At 37.2% G+C, this 18,271-nt stretch overlaps 1 protein-coding gene across 1 annotated transcript in view; it reads right to left on the reverse strand.

The window, feature by feature from the left end:
• The window catches only part of LOC127654359 (receptor-type tyrosine-protein phosphatase gamma-like), a 159,907-nt gene that overhangs the window by 11,566 nt on the left and 130,070 nt on the right, over window positions 1-18,271 (reverse strand). Inside the window, exons 13-16 of the mRNA XM_052141498.1 lie at window positions 16,052-16,175; window positions 8,975-9,066; window positions 4,661-4,752; window positions 1,003-1,099 (exon numbers count right to left, since the gene is read on the reverse strand). Coding sequence (XP_051997458.1) covers window positions 1,003-1,099; window positions 4,661-4,752; window positions 8,975-9,066; window positions 16,052-16,175 — 405 coding nt within the window. The remainder of the gene's footprint in view (window positions 1-1,002; window positions 1,100-4,660; window positions 4,753-8,974; window positions 9,067-16,051; window positions 16,176-18,271) is intronic.

Here is an 18,271-nt window from a genome sequence, read left to right on the forward strand (position 1 = left end):
GAGGGAGGTGTCCAGGCCCAGCAGGTTCAGCTTTCCAAACACGTGCTGAGGACTTATTGTGTTGAATGCTGAGCTGAAGTCTATGAACAGCATTCGAATGTATGAGTCCTTTTTATCTAGGTGGGTGAGGGCCATATGGAGGGTGGTGGCGATGGTGTGGTCTGTTGAACGGTTTGGACAATACGCAAACTGCAGTGGGTCTAGTGAGGGGGGCAGCTGGGTCTTAATGTGCCTCATGACGAGCCTCTCGAAGCACTTCATGATGATGGGTGTGAGTGCGACGGGACGGTAGTCGTTGAGGCAGGACACTGAAGACTTCTTTGGCATGGGACGATGGTGGTGGCCTTGAAGCAAGTTGGAGCGACGGTGCTGCTCAGAGAGATGTTGAAGATGTCAGTAAGAACATCTGCCAGCTGGTCTGCACATCCTCTGAGCACTCTGCCAGGAATGTTGTCTGGTTCAGCAGCCTTCTGTGGGTTGACTCTACGTAGAGTTTTCCTCACATCAGACAGAGCACCTGGTCGTTGGGAGGAGGGGTGGTCTTCCTCGCCACCACGTCGTTCTGTGCTTCAAACCTAGCATAGAAGTCATACAGCGCATCTGGAAGGGAGGCATCTCTGTCACAGGCAACTGATGTTGTTATAGAGTCCAATTCAGTACACATCCTATCAGAAGCAATTGTCTAAAGGCTTGACATCATTTTCCAGAATTTTTCAAGCTGCTTAAAGGCACAGTTAACTTAGTGTATGTAAACTTCTGATCCACTGGAATTGTGACATAGGTAACTAAATGTGAAACAATCAGTTGGTAAGAAATTGTTGGAAAAATGAGTTTTTCATATGTCATATACAAAGTAGATGTACTAAATGACTTGCCAAAACTTTAGTTTGCTAATATTAAATCTGTGTAGTGGTTAAACAATTTGTTTTAATGACTTCAACCTAATGGTATGTAAAATTCTGACTTCAACTGTAAATGTAATCATCCATTTTCACAACTTACAGGCAACAATGTTGATGTATCTGTTTTTGTGCTTGTTGTCTGGGTGATTTGAATGCTCAGCTGTGATCTTCATGTCAGATGTGCAGCGCTGAACCTCCTGCAGAGAAGATTTTAAATGAATCCTACAGTTATTATTATATCGCTCAGTCCTGGTACTGTCATACCCTCATCAGTCTCCTCCAATCCCATCCTTCCTCGATCCAATTCCCTGGTCTTCTGTTTAGTATTCTCACCTGTTCATCGTTTCCCTATCAGCTATTCATCTGTATATACAGTACTGTGCAAAAGTTTTAGGCACTTGTAGAGTAAGTAACTTTCAAAGTAAGGATTTCTTAAACAAATTATGACATAACTAGTTTTCATTAATCAATTAACGTCATACAATGTCCAGTAAACAGAAAAAGATCTAAATCAATATTTGTTGTGAACACTTTTGCCTTCAAAACGGCACCAATTCTCTTACTTACACCTGAACACATTTTTTCTTGGTTGTTGGCAGATGGGTTGTTCCAAGCTTCTTGGAGAATTCACCACAGTTCTATGATTTATTTAGGCTGTCTCAATTACTTCTGTATCTTAGTGTAATCCCAGACTGACCCAGTGTTCATTAGGGGGCTATGTGAGGGCCATGCCATCTGTTGCCCTGTTCTTCTATTCAATTTGCAAAATGAAGGTTTGGGAGTATAAAATTTATATTTCCTATTGACCCACTAAAGTAGCAGATATAAATAATCATCTTAAGACAAATGTTTTTGGGAACCATCTAATGTTCCTAAGACTTTTGCACAGTACTATATTTAGATTTCCTAGATCAGTCATCAATCTAATTCCACGGAATTCTGATTAGTATTCTCATCTGTTCATCGTTTCCCTATCAGCTATTCATCTGTATATATAGACTTCCTAGTTCAGTCATACTTTGTCTGGTCTCCCATTATATTCACTGTGTGTTTATATCTTCCTAGTGGTGACTAGATATCCTCATTGTGGATTATTTGGTTTGTTTTCCAACCTTTATTTTCCTGTTATCATTCGTTCTGTTATTGCTTCGCCAGTTGAGTCAATAAAGTCCCGTGATTGGATCCTACCTTCACTTGGTTTAGTTCCTCTGTGAAAGAAGACTAGACCGATTGTAATGGATCCAGCGGGAGAATTGTCTAACGCCCACAATTTGTCGGCACAAGCGGAAATGCTTCAACAACATGCTGACACCCTGCACGACATACAAATCGCTCTTGATACCCTCACAGCAGCAGTTACCACTCTCTCTACATTTTTGGGGTGAGTCCCGGGACTTCATGTACAGATTTGTTATTGCATACATCGATTATATCTTAATCTACTCGTCCTCCCTCACTGAGCATATCCACCATGTATGAGAGGCACTCCAGTGACTCCATTAGCAGCACCTTTATCTCAAAGCCAAAAAGTTTAATTTCAACCAACCCTCTGTCCAGTTCTTAGGATATATCATTTCACCTCAGGGAGTACAGATGGACTTAGAAAAGGTGACCGCCATTACATCCTGGCCACAACCCACTACCCTCAAAGAATTACAAAATTTTCTCTGCTTTGTTTATTTCGACAGTAGATTAATCAGTGACTGCAATAAAATGGTCTCACCACCCACTGATCTTTTAAAAAATAAACCTAAAATTCTCTCTTGGACTCCTGCAGACAGTCAAGCTTTCCAATGGTTAGGGAGAACATTCCAGTCCTGAACCGATGTCCTCGTGGCTGTACTTTCGTCCCAAAACTGCTGCGCTTGCATCTCCTGTAACTCATCCCTGGATCTGGACACCGTGGGATCAACCAGACTCTCCACTTAGTTTGACAAAGATACTGGTGGCCCTGGCTAACTCAAGAAGTGAGTAACTTCGACCTGTCCTGTGAGGAATGTACCATCTTCAAGGTTCCGCGTCACCTCCCAACAGGTATACTCCTACCTCTGCCCATCCCTCAGTGGCCCTGGTCCCACCTTTTGTCTTCTAGATATCATCCTCAATTCAGTGGTCAATCTGAGAGGAAGATTCAGGAGATCGGCAGGTACCTTCATACCTACTGTCACCGGGATCAGCATGAATGGAGTCGATTTCTACCCTACGCTTTCCAGTCCGTCTTGAGGTTTTGACCTCGGCGTCAGGCTCTCCTCCGAAGGTCCGTGGGGGGGGTAGATTACTCTCATACCCTCATATGTCCACTCCAATACATCCTTACTCGAATGAATTCCCCAGACTTCTGATTAGTATTCTCACCTGTTCATCGTTTCCCTTTCAGCTATTCATCTGTACATTTAGACGTTCTAGTTTAGTCATCCATTATCTTGTCTCCCATTATATTCACTGTGTGTATATCTTCCCAGTGGTGTCTAAATATCCTCATTGTGGATTATTTGGTTTGTTTTTCTACCTTTATTTTCTTGTTATCGTTCGTTCTGTTATTGCTTCACAGTTGAGTCAATAAAGTCCAATGATTGGATCCTACCTTCACTTGGTTTAGTTCCACTGTGACAGGTACTATATGCATAGACTATGTTTGGAATAGCATACTGTTTGAAAATAAAATGAGGAAAATCCACACACTGTTTTAATCTTCCCTTTTATTAATTAAAAAACAACAACAGCAACATTTCTTTCAGAGAGATCTTCATCAGACATAGTGTAGTATGGTAGAATGGAACAGCACACTACAATACTTCTCTCAACACTACTATATCCACAGTAGACTGTATGTATGCTATACAGTATGAAGATTTTTTAGACATGGGCTACTACATTTGGCAAATGAACCAGATGTAATATCAACTTTTAACTTTTCAGACTTCCAAAAGTTAACCAATTTTTTAAACAATCTTGGATTAGAAATGAAAAATAAGGTTTTGTATATACAAGATGATGACTGGACGTCAGTTTCTGTATTAGGCATGCTGGATGAGGTCATGTGACAATATTGTAGCATACTACTGCTTGAAATATTTATCATTGCATAATGCATACTGTTTCCATTCTATTAATAAATTTGCATGCAGTTTACAGTGAATACTGTGCAGAGTTCTGTCAAAATTACATTTAATGGAATTTTGTTGACCATATAATTGTTACATTATTTAAGACTCATTTGCAAAATAATGTGTTAATTATTCCAGTAATTAGGCATACTTTGATTAGAATTTCCATAAATTGCCCCATTTGTCCAAATCATTTAATTATTGTCACATCAATGCAATTGGAAATAAATTTTATACAGCAGCATAATAATTAGCGCCCCAGTGTGTGGCAATGAATTTAGATATTAATCTATCGATAAGGGTTTTGTTTGGCTATAACTGTAAAACAAAACACCTCTGTTATTTAATGTATCATAGGTAATTGTCATAATTGTATGTGAATCTTGTTAATGAGATTGAGTTCTTGGCTTTGAATGAATCCCTATTGGATTCCGATCATGTAAATGTTTGCTATGGGCATGGACCAGGCTCAGGACTTCCTGAATTTTTGCATAGATTCCTCCAGCAAAAGGAGTGATTTTAATGAGGTTCTCCTTCATTAATTACCCCTTTTCCCAAAGCCATCTGTGTTTCTGTGCAACTGGGAACACCGGTTCATGTAGCGCACACACATACATTCTCACACACTCCTACTACAAAGACTATACTCACATCGAACTCCTGAGAGAATCCATGCTGGTTGTTGGAGTACAGCTGCATGATATGTTTGATGAACTGCCTGACTGGGACAGCCTCCAGGTCATCTGTAATAGATAAACCATATACACATGCCATTCTGAATCTGCTAAGTAAAATACAAACAATCCCATTCAAATGGAACAGATCACAGTAAATCTGATAAAATATCTAACATATTATAATTAGTGATGTTTGCTAAGTGCTTGTCACGGATGTAAGGACACTCACCACCTACTTTTTCACAGCATTATGTTGTGGGGAAAATGTAAAAATCTAGTAGTAAATTACAATATTAAATTAAATTGCATTTAACTATAAAGTATATTTTATTACCATCACCGGTCCTCCACCAAGTTTCACAGTGGGTGAGAGACATTGAAGGCCTCTCCAGGTCTTCGTCTAACCATTAGATGACCAGGTGGAGGATCGGTGATGCTCTGGGGGTGCTTCAGTAAGGCTGGAATCGGGCAGATTCGTCTTTGTGAAGGACGCATGAATTAAGCCAAGTACAAAGTTATCCAAGAAGAAAACTTGCTTCCTTCTACTCTGACAATGTTCCCAAACTCTGAGGATTGTTTTTTTTTTCCAGTAGGACAATGCTCCATGCCACACAGTCAGGTCAATCAAGGTGTGGATGGAGGACCACAGAATCAAGTCCCTGTCATGGCCATCCCAATCTCCAGACCTGAATCCCATTGAAAACCTCTGGAATGTGATCAAGAGGAAGATGGATGGCCACAAGCCATCAAACAAAGCCAAGCTGCTTGAATTTTTGCACCAGGAGTGGCATAAAGTCAACCAACAGCAATGTGAAAGACTGGTAGAGAGCATGCCAAGATACATGAAAGCTGTGATTGAAAATCAGGGTTATTCCACCAAATATTGATTTCTGAACTCTTTGTTGTTTTTCTTTGCATTATTTGAGGTCTGAAAACACTGCATCTTTTTTGTTATTTTGAGCAGTTGTCATTTTATACAAATAAATACTCTAATTGACAATATTTTTATTTGGAATTTGGGAGAAACTTTATAGAATAAAACAAAAATGTTACTTTTACTCAAACACATACCTAAATCCAAAGAAACTGATATTTTTTTCAGTGGTCTCTTAATTTTTAATACAGGTATACTGTATATACTATAGAATTCTTATTACATATACTAAAATATTATATTTATAAACTATTTTGGAAAATATACCTAAAAATACCCAATTTATAGAATTCATATATACACTCACAACACCAATGTTTAGTAATTGCATATTCTACATATAAAAAATCTAGTATTATAATACAATATTAAATTAATTAAATGAACTAGATAATTTATTATTGTAGTAAATAATTTATTAAATGTTATATATATATATATATATATATATATATATATATATATATATATATATATATATATATATACACTCAAGGATTATTAGGAACACCTGTTCAATTTCTCATTAATGCAATTATCTAATCAACCAATCACATGGCAGTTGCTTCAATGCATTTAGGGGTGTGGTCCTGGTCAAGACAATCTCCTGAACTCCAAACTGAATGTCAGAATGGGAAAGAAAGGTGATTTAAGCAATTTTGAGCGTGGCATGGTTGTTGGTGCCAGACGGGCCGGTCTGAGTATTTCACAATCTGCTCAGTTACTGGGATTTTCACGCACAACCATTTCTAGGGTTTACAAAGAATGGTGTGAAAAGGGAAAAACATCCAGTATGCGGCAGTCCTGTGGGAGAAAATGCCTTGTTGATGCTAGAGGTCAGAGGAGAATGGGCCGAATGATTCAAGCTGATAGAAGAGCAACTTTGCCTGAAATAACCACTCGTTACAACCGAGGTATGCAGCAAAGCATTTGTGAAGCCACAACACGCACAACCTTGAGGCGGATGGGCTACAACAGCACAAGACCCCACCGGGTACCACTCATCTCCACTACAAATAGGAAAAAGAGGCTACAATTTGCAAGAGCTCACCAAAATTGGACAGTTGAAGACTGGAAAAATGTTGCCTGGTCTGATGAATCTCGATTTCTGTTGAGACATTCAGATGGTAGAGTCAGAATTTGGCGTAAACAGAATGAGAACATGGATCCATCATGCCTTGTTACCAATGTGCAGGCTGGTGGTGGTGGTGTAATGGTGTGGGGGATGTTTTCTTGGCACACTTTAGGCCCCTTAGTGCCAATTGGGCATCGTTTAAATGCCACGGCCTACCTGAGCATTGTTTCTGACCATGTCCATCCCTTTATGGTCACCATGTACCCATCCTCTGATGGCTAGTTCCAGCAGGATAATGCACCATGTCACAAAAGCTCGAATCATTTCAAATTGGTTTCTTGAACATGACAATGAGTTCACTGTACTAAAATGGCCCCCACAGTCACCAGATCTTAACCCAATAGAGCATCTTTGGGATGTGGTGGAACGGGAGCTTCGTGCCCTGAATGTGCATCCCACAAATCTCCATCAACTGCAAGATGCTATCCTATCAATATGGGCCAACATTTCTAAAGAATGCTTTGAGCACCTTGTTGAATCAATGCCACGTAGAATTAAGGCAGATCTGAAGGCGAAAGTGGGTCAAACACAGTATTAGTATGGTGTTCCTAATAATCCTTTAGGTGAGTGTATATATATATATATATATATATATATATATATATATATATATATATATATATATATATAGAGAGAGAGAGAGAGAGAGAGAGAGAGAGAGAGATAACATTACACTATATGTATTATATAATATAATAATATATTTATTTAGAATATATTACATTTAAATTACATTTAATAAAAAAAATGTATACCTAAATACATATGATTTATGGAATTAAGATATACACATAACATAACACATAAGTTGCTTAGTAATTGCATACAATTATGTTGTTGTTTTTTCACTCATTCATTCAATTGCACTTATTGAATGCATTTTTTTGTCATCTCAGAATATCCAGTGTGACTAAGATAGGAATCTCCAAAAAAATTTAATTTCAAATAAAGTAAAAAAATAAAACCCTGTTTCAAAAGACAATAGACTCTGTACCAAATCCTTAGACTCTATTGTTGTGGCCTGGCTGATGATAATGAGTGATGATTTTTGGGCACATCTGCATCAAATAAAGCCAATAAGTTTTATATCATTGAAAGGAGCTGGTCTGATGGTCTATTGTTATGTTAAATGGCCATATAAAGGCATGCTTCATTACTGCCCAGAGAATCACACAGCTGGGACCATATTTTAAAAAGATCAGAATCCCCTGGAGCATTTAGAGCTTTGGCATGGCAATGGATGATCAAATACACATCAAGTCAACTCCCACTCTGTATATACTGTCTATACCATTTATCGTAGAGGTTTTGCCCTAATAAACTATTGAGACATGCACACACTGGCTTCTTTCTCAATTTAACAGGGATTGTTGATGATTATTATACAGAGACATTAAACTATCACTTCAAACAGAGTTCTCATTATCATTAATGGCTAGTTTTACATCCCTGGGATTACAGTTATATAGATATGTCAGTCAAGAGCTGGGCTGATTCACATTGGTAGAAAAAAACACAAGGGACAAAGGAAAGAAGCCAGAGTGAGCAAGAGAGAAAAGATGCTAGAAGAGTGGTAATACCAGCAGCAGTTGAGCAATTTTACAAAATCATGTACTGCTCAAACTGAGCAACCACACTTTCTCTTCGCCAACAGAAGAAGAAGAAACACAATGACTCACAGAACATTAAATATGTATCAACTATACAACCAAGAAAGTAAGTCTGGGTTTCAGATTACATAAACCATCCAAAACAGATTGACCATTTTACTAGTCCATCAAAACTAAAGATGATGAATGGAGCCAGTCACTCCTATGCTGAAATAAGAGGTTTGGAAGTGTGATCTATCAAACTTGGCGCTAATATTTAGAGGCACAAACATCACTATTACTGTTGGTCAAACTTAGGGTGAGCGACTGGACAAACTCCTTGCCGTAATTTAGTGAGGTTTACGTTTAACGTAAGAACGAAAAAATCCAGTGGGGTAAGAAAATAAACTTAACTCACAGGGAAAACAAGTTTACACTCTTACCCCATTGGCAAATGGTTCTTTCTTGTTTTAGGTGCATCACATACAATTTTGTTTAAATCATATGTCAGTTTGCTTCTCAATTAAATTAGTATTTTCTCAAGGATTTTACCTGAAAAACAAGACAAATATATTGTGCAAGAATTTTTTTCAGTACATTTTTTCTAGTAATATTTATATTTTCACTCACCTGCTGCAGAAAGGATGGGAAAATTATCATGGCGGCTCACTCTTGGGGAGTTTCTGTCTTCGATGTAGAAATGTGCAGTCTGAAAGAATCTCCTATGCATGGGCAGAAAGGATCCAGGTTAGTAGAACACACACACACACACACACACACACACACACACACACACACACACACACACACACACACACACACACACACACACACACACACACACACACACACACACACACACAATTGGAAAAGGCAGATAAATATATACCAAATATGACAATGGCTCTAAATTGCATTACATTTTTGTGGATGCAGAGCTTACAGGTGCAGGTAAACAGGATGTTTTTAAAATAACTCTTTAAATCTGAAGAAGCCTTGGGCTTGCTGAAAGTGGCTTAATGTATTTTCATCAAATGATGTGGTACATCAAGTTTGTCCAACCTACAAACCACTTTAGGAATCAAGCGGTACCCTACTGTTTGTAAAGAGCTGTAGAGGATGTCTTTGCTAAGTGTCTCTAAGATCATCTTTTAGAGTGAAAGTTATTACAGAGGATGTGTAAAGTGTTGATTAAAAAGAGCCCTGAATCTAAGTAATTTGCTAAGATTGCATCACATTAAAAAAATTTCCATATATTTTGCCATATAACCCATGCCGAAAATCTAGAGAACAGGGTGCATGATGTCGATTTGTATATACAAAAATATAATAAGATTTAATCTAAGCAAATTAAATGTACACAGATTATTTTACATGTAATTTACTCAAACTTACGCCAAAAAACCAAAACTAATTTTAAATAGTGCTCATGAAAGAGTTTTTTTTTCTTACGGTATTTGTTTGAAGTTACAGAGGATAACTTCATTTAAATAGACATAAATACAAGCAAATAAAAGCAAGGTGAGTTTAGAACAACAACATGAAAGTATTGCATTCAAGACGTCTAAAAAGAAGTTAGAAAAACATCAAAATATATAATACAAGTATTGTCATCAAGCATACATTAGCATATACAAACACTCCTAAATGTCTAGTTCCCCCTCTGTGTTTCACAAAAAATACATGAACAACAAAGTGATGATACATATTGTCTAGCCAAACTTTGCACCTGCAACTCTCCCTTTTGCTGTGTTCTCTCTGCCTGGGAAACAATCTAATAAAAATATATTTCACTCCAAATGCACAAGAAAGATTTATCCCTCCCAAACCCCCATTTATGACTTACTGTCATCTAAATATTAGTGTTGCATTTTCACAAGATTGCCCCTACCTGTACTGTATGCAGAGCAAACAGCAGAGGCTATTCATCCTTAGAAGGTGAGATAAAAAGAGGGGCAAGAGAGGGAGAATGCTGGCTGGATCCCTGAAGAGGGAGGGGGGACTGGATGGATAGAAAGAGGGTGGGTGGGTGTTGGGGGCAGGTACCCTGCACTCATGACCTTATAGGATAGGGGCTCTTTTGTTGGCAGACGCACATTTTGCAGACTTATGGTGTAGCTGGATCCTTCGGTGAAGTTTTTGGACTTGAGAATGCAAAAATAGCATATGGTAAAAATATAAATATAACCTCTTATCATTCCCCATCTGCATCTCTATCTGTTCGAGTGTTAAATTTCTTTCACTCATAGGAGATCACATGCATACATGTAGAAATGTACTGCAGAAACGACTGCAGTATCTTTGGTCTTTAATGGGCATCTGTGAGTTTGTACAGACTCTGAAATCCTCTGAGCTATCCAGATGGAACCCTGCCTACATAAAGCTCTCATTAGCCTATCGCCTTGGCAACATTAATACTTCATTTCTGTAAATAATAGCATACTTTGTGGTAAACACTCATTTGAGCTCAAGTTCAGAAAAAATGGGAAAGTTTTGGTAAAGGAGGTAGTTTTGCACTTTTTCACCTCAGATGACACAGGAATACCTGAAAGAAAAATATATGTACTAGGTCTGCCAGTCCATAACATTTTTTTAACCAATTTAATGACATGATGTGCCGATTAATTAATCAAATTAATTGCAATTAATCACATATCAATATTTACTAAGAAAGGCCTTAAATAAATCAGCTGGATCAGCTGGAGCTGACTGCCCCCTACTGCCACATCAAGGTTGAACAACAAGCTTAATAGAGCTTGATAGACCGATAGATCACTATATAAAAAAAGCAAACTCAAACAGCCTTTTACTTTAACCGATCAACTTTTGGTAAATGCAATCATTATTCGTTACAGAGCTGAAATTGTTAAATTATCATATTTATGCATCACTTAGTTTTAGGAATTTGAGCAATCCCCTGGCTTAAGTATTCATATATCTGTGCGTGCAAGCCATCCTGCACTTTTTGTGCTTCAGCTACTACCATACTGTAAATGACACCTAAAAACGTGTTGTTTGTTGAGGGGATCAACCTTTAATTATAAGATTCATTTTACTTGGTGGTTTACAAAATGGGTGAATAAAATCCCATAAATTTGCAATGAAGGAGGGACCCCAGCCTTTCATAAAGACTTGGATGTGGGCTTTTTTTATACATTGGCTGGTAAGCAACCACCAAGCAACTACCTAGAACACCTGAGTAACCATCAAGGAATGCCTTAGAAACCACCCAGAACATCTTAACAACCACCTAGTAACCACCCAGTACACCCTAGAAACCACATGCAGTAACAACTAGGGTTGCTCCAATACCAGACCTGGTACCTCAGTATTGATACTAACTCGAAACTTAGGCAACAAATAAAAAAACTCAGATTTTTGATGAACTTACATAGAAAGTAGAGCAGCGTCTCTACTTTCTTCGAAGGCTGAGGAAAGCACATCTCCCAACCCCCATCCTCACTACATTCTATAGAGGGACTATTGAGAGCATCCTGAGCAGCTGCATCACTGCCTGGTTTGGGACTTGCACCGTTTCGGACCGCAAAGCCCTGCAGAGGATAGTGAGGACAGCTGAGAAGATCATTGGGGTCTCTCTTCCCTCCATCAAAGACATTTTCAAAAAACACTGTATCCATAAAGCAACCAGCATTGTGGACGACCCCACACACCCCTCACACAAACTCTTTACCCTCCTCCCGTCTGGCAAGAGGTACCGAAGCATTCGGGCCCTCACGGCCAGACTGTGTAAAAGCTTCTTCCCCAAGCCATCAGGCTTCTCAATACTCAGAGACTGGTTTGACACACACGTGTCCTGAGTTGCACTTTAATAACTGTCACTTTATAACTGTCTGCTACCTCAATAACTGCTATGTGCATAGAACACTATCTCATAGTATGTTATGTTTACATCTTTAGAAACTGTCATCTTTTTGCACTACTGAGTACTGGTCGGTGCTGCACTGTCTATTGTCCTGTTCATTGTCATTAATTTGTTGTACTGTCCTGTACTTTTTGCACATGTTTGCACGTGCACTTTATATAGATATATATAGGTTTTTTTATATAGGTATTTTATTTCGTTGTGTAGTCTCATGTGGTCCTATGTTGGTCCTTTGTTGTTTTTATGTAGCACCATGGTCCTGGAGGAACGTTGTCTCATTTTGCTGTGTACTGTACTAACTGTATATGGTTGAAACGACAATAAAAACCACTTGACTTGACTTGACTTGAAATTAACTTTAACTGAATAAAGTCATACAAATTAAAATGTAAAATGTAAGATACAAATTATGCCTTTTTTTTTTTTTTTCTGGATTTCATGTTAAATGTTTTAATTAAATGTTCACAAATCAAATTGTGTTTAATCAAATACATACTGTACAGCTTTAATCAAATGAAAATATAATACTTCCAACAATATATATATATATATATATATATATATATATATATATATATATATATATATATATATATATATATATATAGCATTTGGTGTACCTATTTTTGGTGTGCATGCCTGCTTGTGTGCATGAAGGTGATGACAGAGCATAGAGGCACCTTTTATTCATGCTGTGGCATGCAGCGCATTTGACTGTATACTATTTCATTGATTGAAATCCTTCTGCTGTTTAATGAGCACACTTGGCCATTTTATTATTATTTTCAAATGGTCTTTTATTTCATCTTAAATCTCTCACATTGCATTACATTTGGCAGCATACTTTAATATGGTACCAAAATTAACAACAAAATGATATCGTACCATTTAAAATATTTTAGTATTGCAATATTACTGGTATACTGTGCAACCCTAGTAAAAACATGCTAAAGCACTAATTTTATCAAATGCATAGCAACACCCTAGCATTCACTCAGATTACCTTAGCAACCACCAAGCAATGCCCTAGTAACCAACAAGAACACCCCAACAACCACACAATGTGCTGAATCACTCAGAACACTTTAGAAAATGCACAGCAACATCCTAGCAGACACCCATAACATCTTAGCAACCACATTACAACATGCTAAAAATACACCCTAGTGACTTCTGCACTTTTGCCCCAATCACATCTTCATAAGAAAGTGTAAAAATAGCCACATGCTAAAAAACAATCAGAACACTTTAGCAAAAACATGGCAGTGTCCTTGCAACCACATAGAACATTTTAGCAACCATCTAACAATGCCCTAGAAATCACCCAAAACACCTTAGCAACCAGTTAGCAACCACCCAGAACACACTAGCAACCACTTAACAAGCCATAACATACAAAACACTTTAGCAAACACATAGCAAAGCCATATAACCACCCAGAAAACCTTAGCAACCACATAGCTATGCCCTAGTCACCAGATTGTAGCACATCAATGTGTTAAAACACTCACAACACTTTAGCAAATGCATAGCATGCCTTAGCAACCACCAAGAGCACCTCAGCAATCATATAGCAACATGCTAAAAACACTCAGAACACTTTAGCAAACAAACAGCAATGTCATAGCAACCACCTAGCAATGGTATAGCAACCACCTCCACCCTAACATCTTAGCAACCACATAACAACATGTTAAAAATACTCAGAACACATAGCAATGCCCTGGAAACCACCCACAACACCCTGGATGTGGTGGTGGTGACGTTGGTGGTGACGTTTACATTGGCTTTCTTAAGAAAGTATACAAATATAGTTAGATTTATTTGACTGATTAGTTGTATCAATTAGGGATGCACCGAAATTAAAATTCTGGGCCGAAACCGAAACCGAAAATCCAGGATGCACTTGGCTGAAAACCGAAACCGAAGCCGAAATGTACTTTTTTTTTTTTTTAACCTATTTAAGAAAAACAAAAACATTTATAAATGTATTAACATTATACTTTTTCATGAATTTCATGAATTTTATGAATCTGAATTGAAAAACTACAAACCAATAAAATAAATCACACTTTTACACCAATATTGGACAAAAAATATATTAAAACATTATTAAATATTATTCTTTATTCAGTTCTGTAAAAATCAAATTTTACAGATTTTATTAACAAATCTGTTAAAGTTTTAGAAAACTATTATATGCAAAACAACAGTCAAGTAATGAACTTAGCTAGCATCTTTCAAAAAGTTTAAATATGCAACAGTCATTTTAATTCAAACAACAGGCAGAACACAGAATGGCAGAGGGCCTCTATTCCACTGATCTATATATATATAACTATAATATATAATTATATATATAGATCAGTGCTCTATTCTGTTTATGTAAACGTATGTACACTTTAAGTGAAAATTATTATGCAAAACAACAGTGCAAAACAGCAGTAATTGAACTAAATCCAACCTCAACTGTAAACGACAGATGTATCCTCAAGTGAAGAACAAGTGTAATGTAATTGCTAAACACATCAAATTGGACTGCTTTCTATTTAAGTACAAGTGACAGGTTTCTCTTCAAGAACAGTTGCTAAACTTTCTGACAGTCTCTCCTGTCAGAAAGCTCATCAAGAACATGAGATGCCGCACTGAACAGACTCTCACTCACTGTGCTGGTGCTTGGGCAGATATAAATACCTGTGCGCAATCCGTGCAAGCAAAGGAAAGCGGTCTTTGTTTATGCAACCGTAGTCAAGGGGATTGTCATTTCTGGCAATGGGTAGTTCAGCTAGATACGTCTGAAGTTGTGGTGTAGCTGCGCTAGTTGTGGCACTGCTGTGGATCAGGGCGCTTTCCTGTAGAATCTCTTGCTGTACTCTGTAAATATATATATCTTGAAAGTTCTGCAGAACAAACACTGCAGATCGCAAATGTGATGTCCTTATCAGAAACTTTGAAGAATTTCCACACCGCTGACATGATCGGCCTTTGTTTGGTAGCGCCGTGAAATTTCGATGCATCCCTAGTATCAATTAAAACTAACCCTGGCTAATTGTGTAAACTCTGTTCACATATATTAGCAAAGTGTGCTCATTCTACTTGGTCTAATATCATTAAAAAAAAAAAAAATATATATATATATATATATATATATATATATATATATATATATAGAATAAATAGGTAAACATAAAGTGCCGAATATCTGTTATCTATAAAAATTCCTGCTTATAGTCAGGGATACATGTGTAAGTACTGTAAATAATATTACAACTTACACACTTCAATTAAAATGTAATGTTACCTATTAATGTAATGTTACATTAATGTTTCGTGATCGCCATTTAATGGTATGCTTAGATCAGTCAAGATCACAGATTGGAGCACAGCTGGGTCCATCCGCTCAAGACTCATAGTCCCTAGGGGGCCTGTTACCTCTTAGCTCACACACAGACACAAGACAAAACTGGACAGAACAGGAGGATGGTGGTATTTGGCAGGGAGCTCCTTAGGAGGATTTTGATTCGGTTACCATAGGGCACAGAGACAGGTTTGGGAGAGGGCGGGCAGATGGGGCCGGGATTCTCAAGAGAGCTGAGCCATGTTTATAAAGGCCAGAGAGAGAGAGAGAGAGAGAGAGAGAGAGAGAGAGAGAGGGAGGGGGGGTAGCTCAGAAATCGCATTGGTCCAAAATACTGCTCTTTAAAGCATGCTGCTGATTATTACAGGAAATATTTTTTTAAATAAGTAAACATTTGGATTTACCACCTTTGGTAAAATCAACTTATTGCTGTATTTTAAACTGTTGTTCTTCAACCCTGTCTTACCTCCAGTTGACCAGGACAGCCAACAGCATAATCAGACAGAGGAGTGTGAGAGCAGAGACAACCATCAGAGGGATGATCCACTCCATTCTGCTGGATGAGGTTACAGTGGAGATGCTATTCCTCTCTAAAAAATGATCACAAAGACCAGAGGAGGGTGGCAAAAATAACATAAATTTCTTAACAAAGAAATATAAGACACAGAATTTTTTTTTAGAACATTTGATCATCTAATAAAAAATATGCATTGAAGTGAGGATAAAAATTTGGATGAATATACTGTATATGTAAGGAATAATGCCGAAAAGCAGCTTATCCTCCGTTATTAGTTCTAAAGTGATGAAGGCTTGAGCTGTATCAAAGCTAGATACACTTGATCAATACAACAGTTTATATATTATATAGAATATCTGTGGGAAGCACGCTCCCCTCCTCCTCCCCCATCACACATGTGGACACATATACATATATGCATTATACACTCACTTACTCGCAAGTGAAAAACAGAGCTGTCATGTCAGTGCACACCTGCATCTCAGTGGGGTTGAAAAACTTTTTTACGGTTTACAATGGAAATATGGCGACACTAGCTGCTTGTTAATGTTTAGAACAGAAGTATGGAGACACTCGCTGCTGCTGAGAAGTGTGCTTAAACTTAAATCTTGGCAATTTTGAAGCAACGTAACATCTGATGAGAGCTGCAACAAAAAAGGTAATCCTAGAAGTGACATCTCTCAGTTTCTGAATCCCTCAAAAAGAAACACAAAAAGAAACTCTCTCTCTCTCACACACACACACACACACACACACACACACACACACACACACAAATGCACCACCTTATTACTCCAGTAAGTGCTCCAGTAAAGCAGCGCAAGCCTCACTATACTCCGTTGCTAGTTCTAAAGTGACGTTTTCGAACTAGCAACAAAGGCTCGGGTGGTATTAAAGTGGAAGAAAGTAGTTCCACTCAAATATATATATATATATATATATATATATATATATATATATATATATATATATATATATATATATATATACATATACACATACAGGGTTGGGAGGGTTACTTTTGAAATGTATTACATAAAATGTAATTTGTAACATATTCCGTTAGAGTACTCAAGGTCAGTAACGTATTCAAAATACTTTGGATTATTTCAGCACTGGTAGATTTTTTCACTTGTTTTGACTATAAAAACTCCAGTACAGTAAGACAAAATACACGTGTTAAAAACACATTCTCTGAAAAACCTAAATATCTTATGCAGTGTTGTTTCTAAAGCAAGATATATCAACTTGATCTTGTTTTAAGGATTTTTTTTTATATTATAACAGGAAAACAATACAAAAATTATTATCAAGAATATGATTTTTGCCCTTATATCAAAGGTCTTACTAGAAAAAAAGAAATTATGATCCAATGTGAATTTTCTTGATAAAAAATTGTGCCTGGTAACATGTGCATGTAAAAAGCTTTTTAGCTTAGCATAAAGCTGACAATTTACAGGTTTATTTCTATTCCTTATGCTCCAAACTTACATCAAACTATTTTTCTGTCTGCTCGTATGAATATAACAGAAAGTGTTTCACTGCTGTTCAAATGCACTTTGGATATTTATATGTATACATGTTTTCCACTGAAAGTACAAATATTAAATGAAACAAATGACAATAAAATGCAAAGTAATCTCTTCGGTAATCAAAATACTTTTTGAATGTAACTGTATTCTAATTACCAATGATGATTTAAAGTGTAACTGTAGTGAAATATGTAATCTGTTACTCCCCAAGCCTGTGTGTGTATGTATATATAAATATATATATATATATATATATATATATATATATATATATATATACACACACACACACACACACTGGATATATACAGTATTTACCTGTTTCATGTGATGTCACATTAGAACCGCGCAGCCATGTTTGTGACCCAACTTTCATATACTTTGAATGTGCTTTGAGATGCAGCAAAAACCTTCTTAAGGAGTTAAAAGCAGTACCTACATTCACAGAATTGTTTTAATACTGTGACTAAATCAGACCAGAAAAAAAAGCAAAACCATTTATAACTTCTAAATGAGAGTTGTTTACGGTTATATACCATGGCCGTGTGTACTCGCCTGTCACACATCAGACTCGCAGGCGCACAGAGATGAATCGTGGATAAAATATCTTTAAATGTCTGCTTAGTTCAATTTGGCA

Source organism: Xyrauchen texanus, chromosome 13, assembly GCF_025860055.1.
Source record: "Xyrauchen texanus isolate HMW12.3.18 chromosome 13, RBS_HiC_50CHRs, whole genome shotgun sequence".
Classification (NCBI taxonomy): Eukaryota; Metazoa; Chordata; class Actinopteri; order Cypriniformes; family Catostomidae; genus Xyrauchen; species Xyrauchen texanus.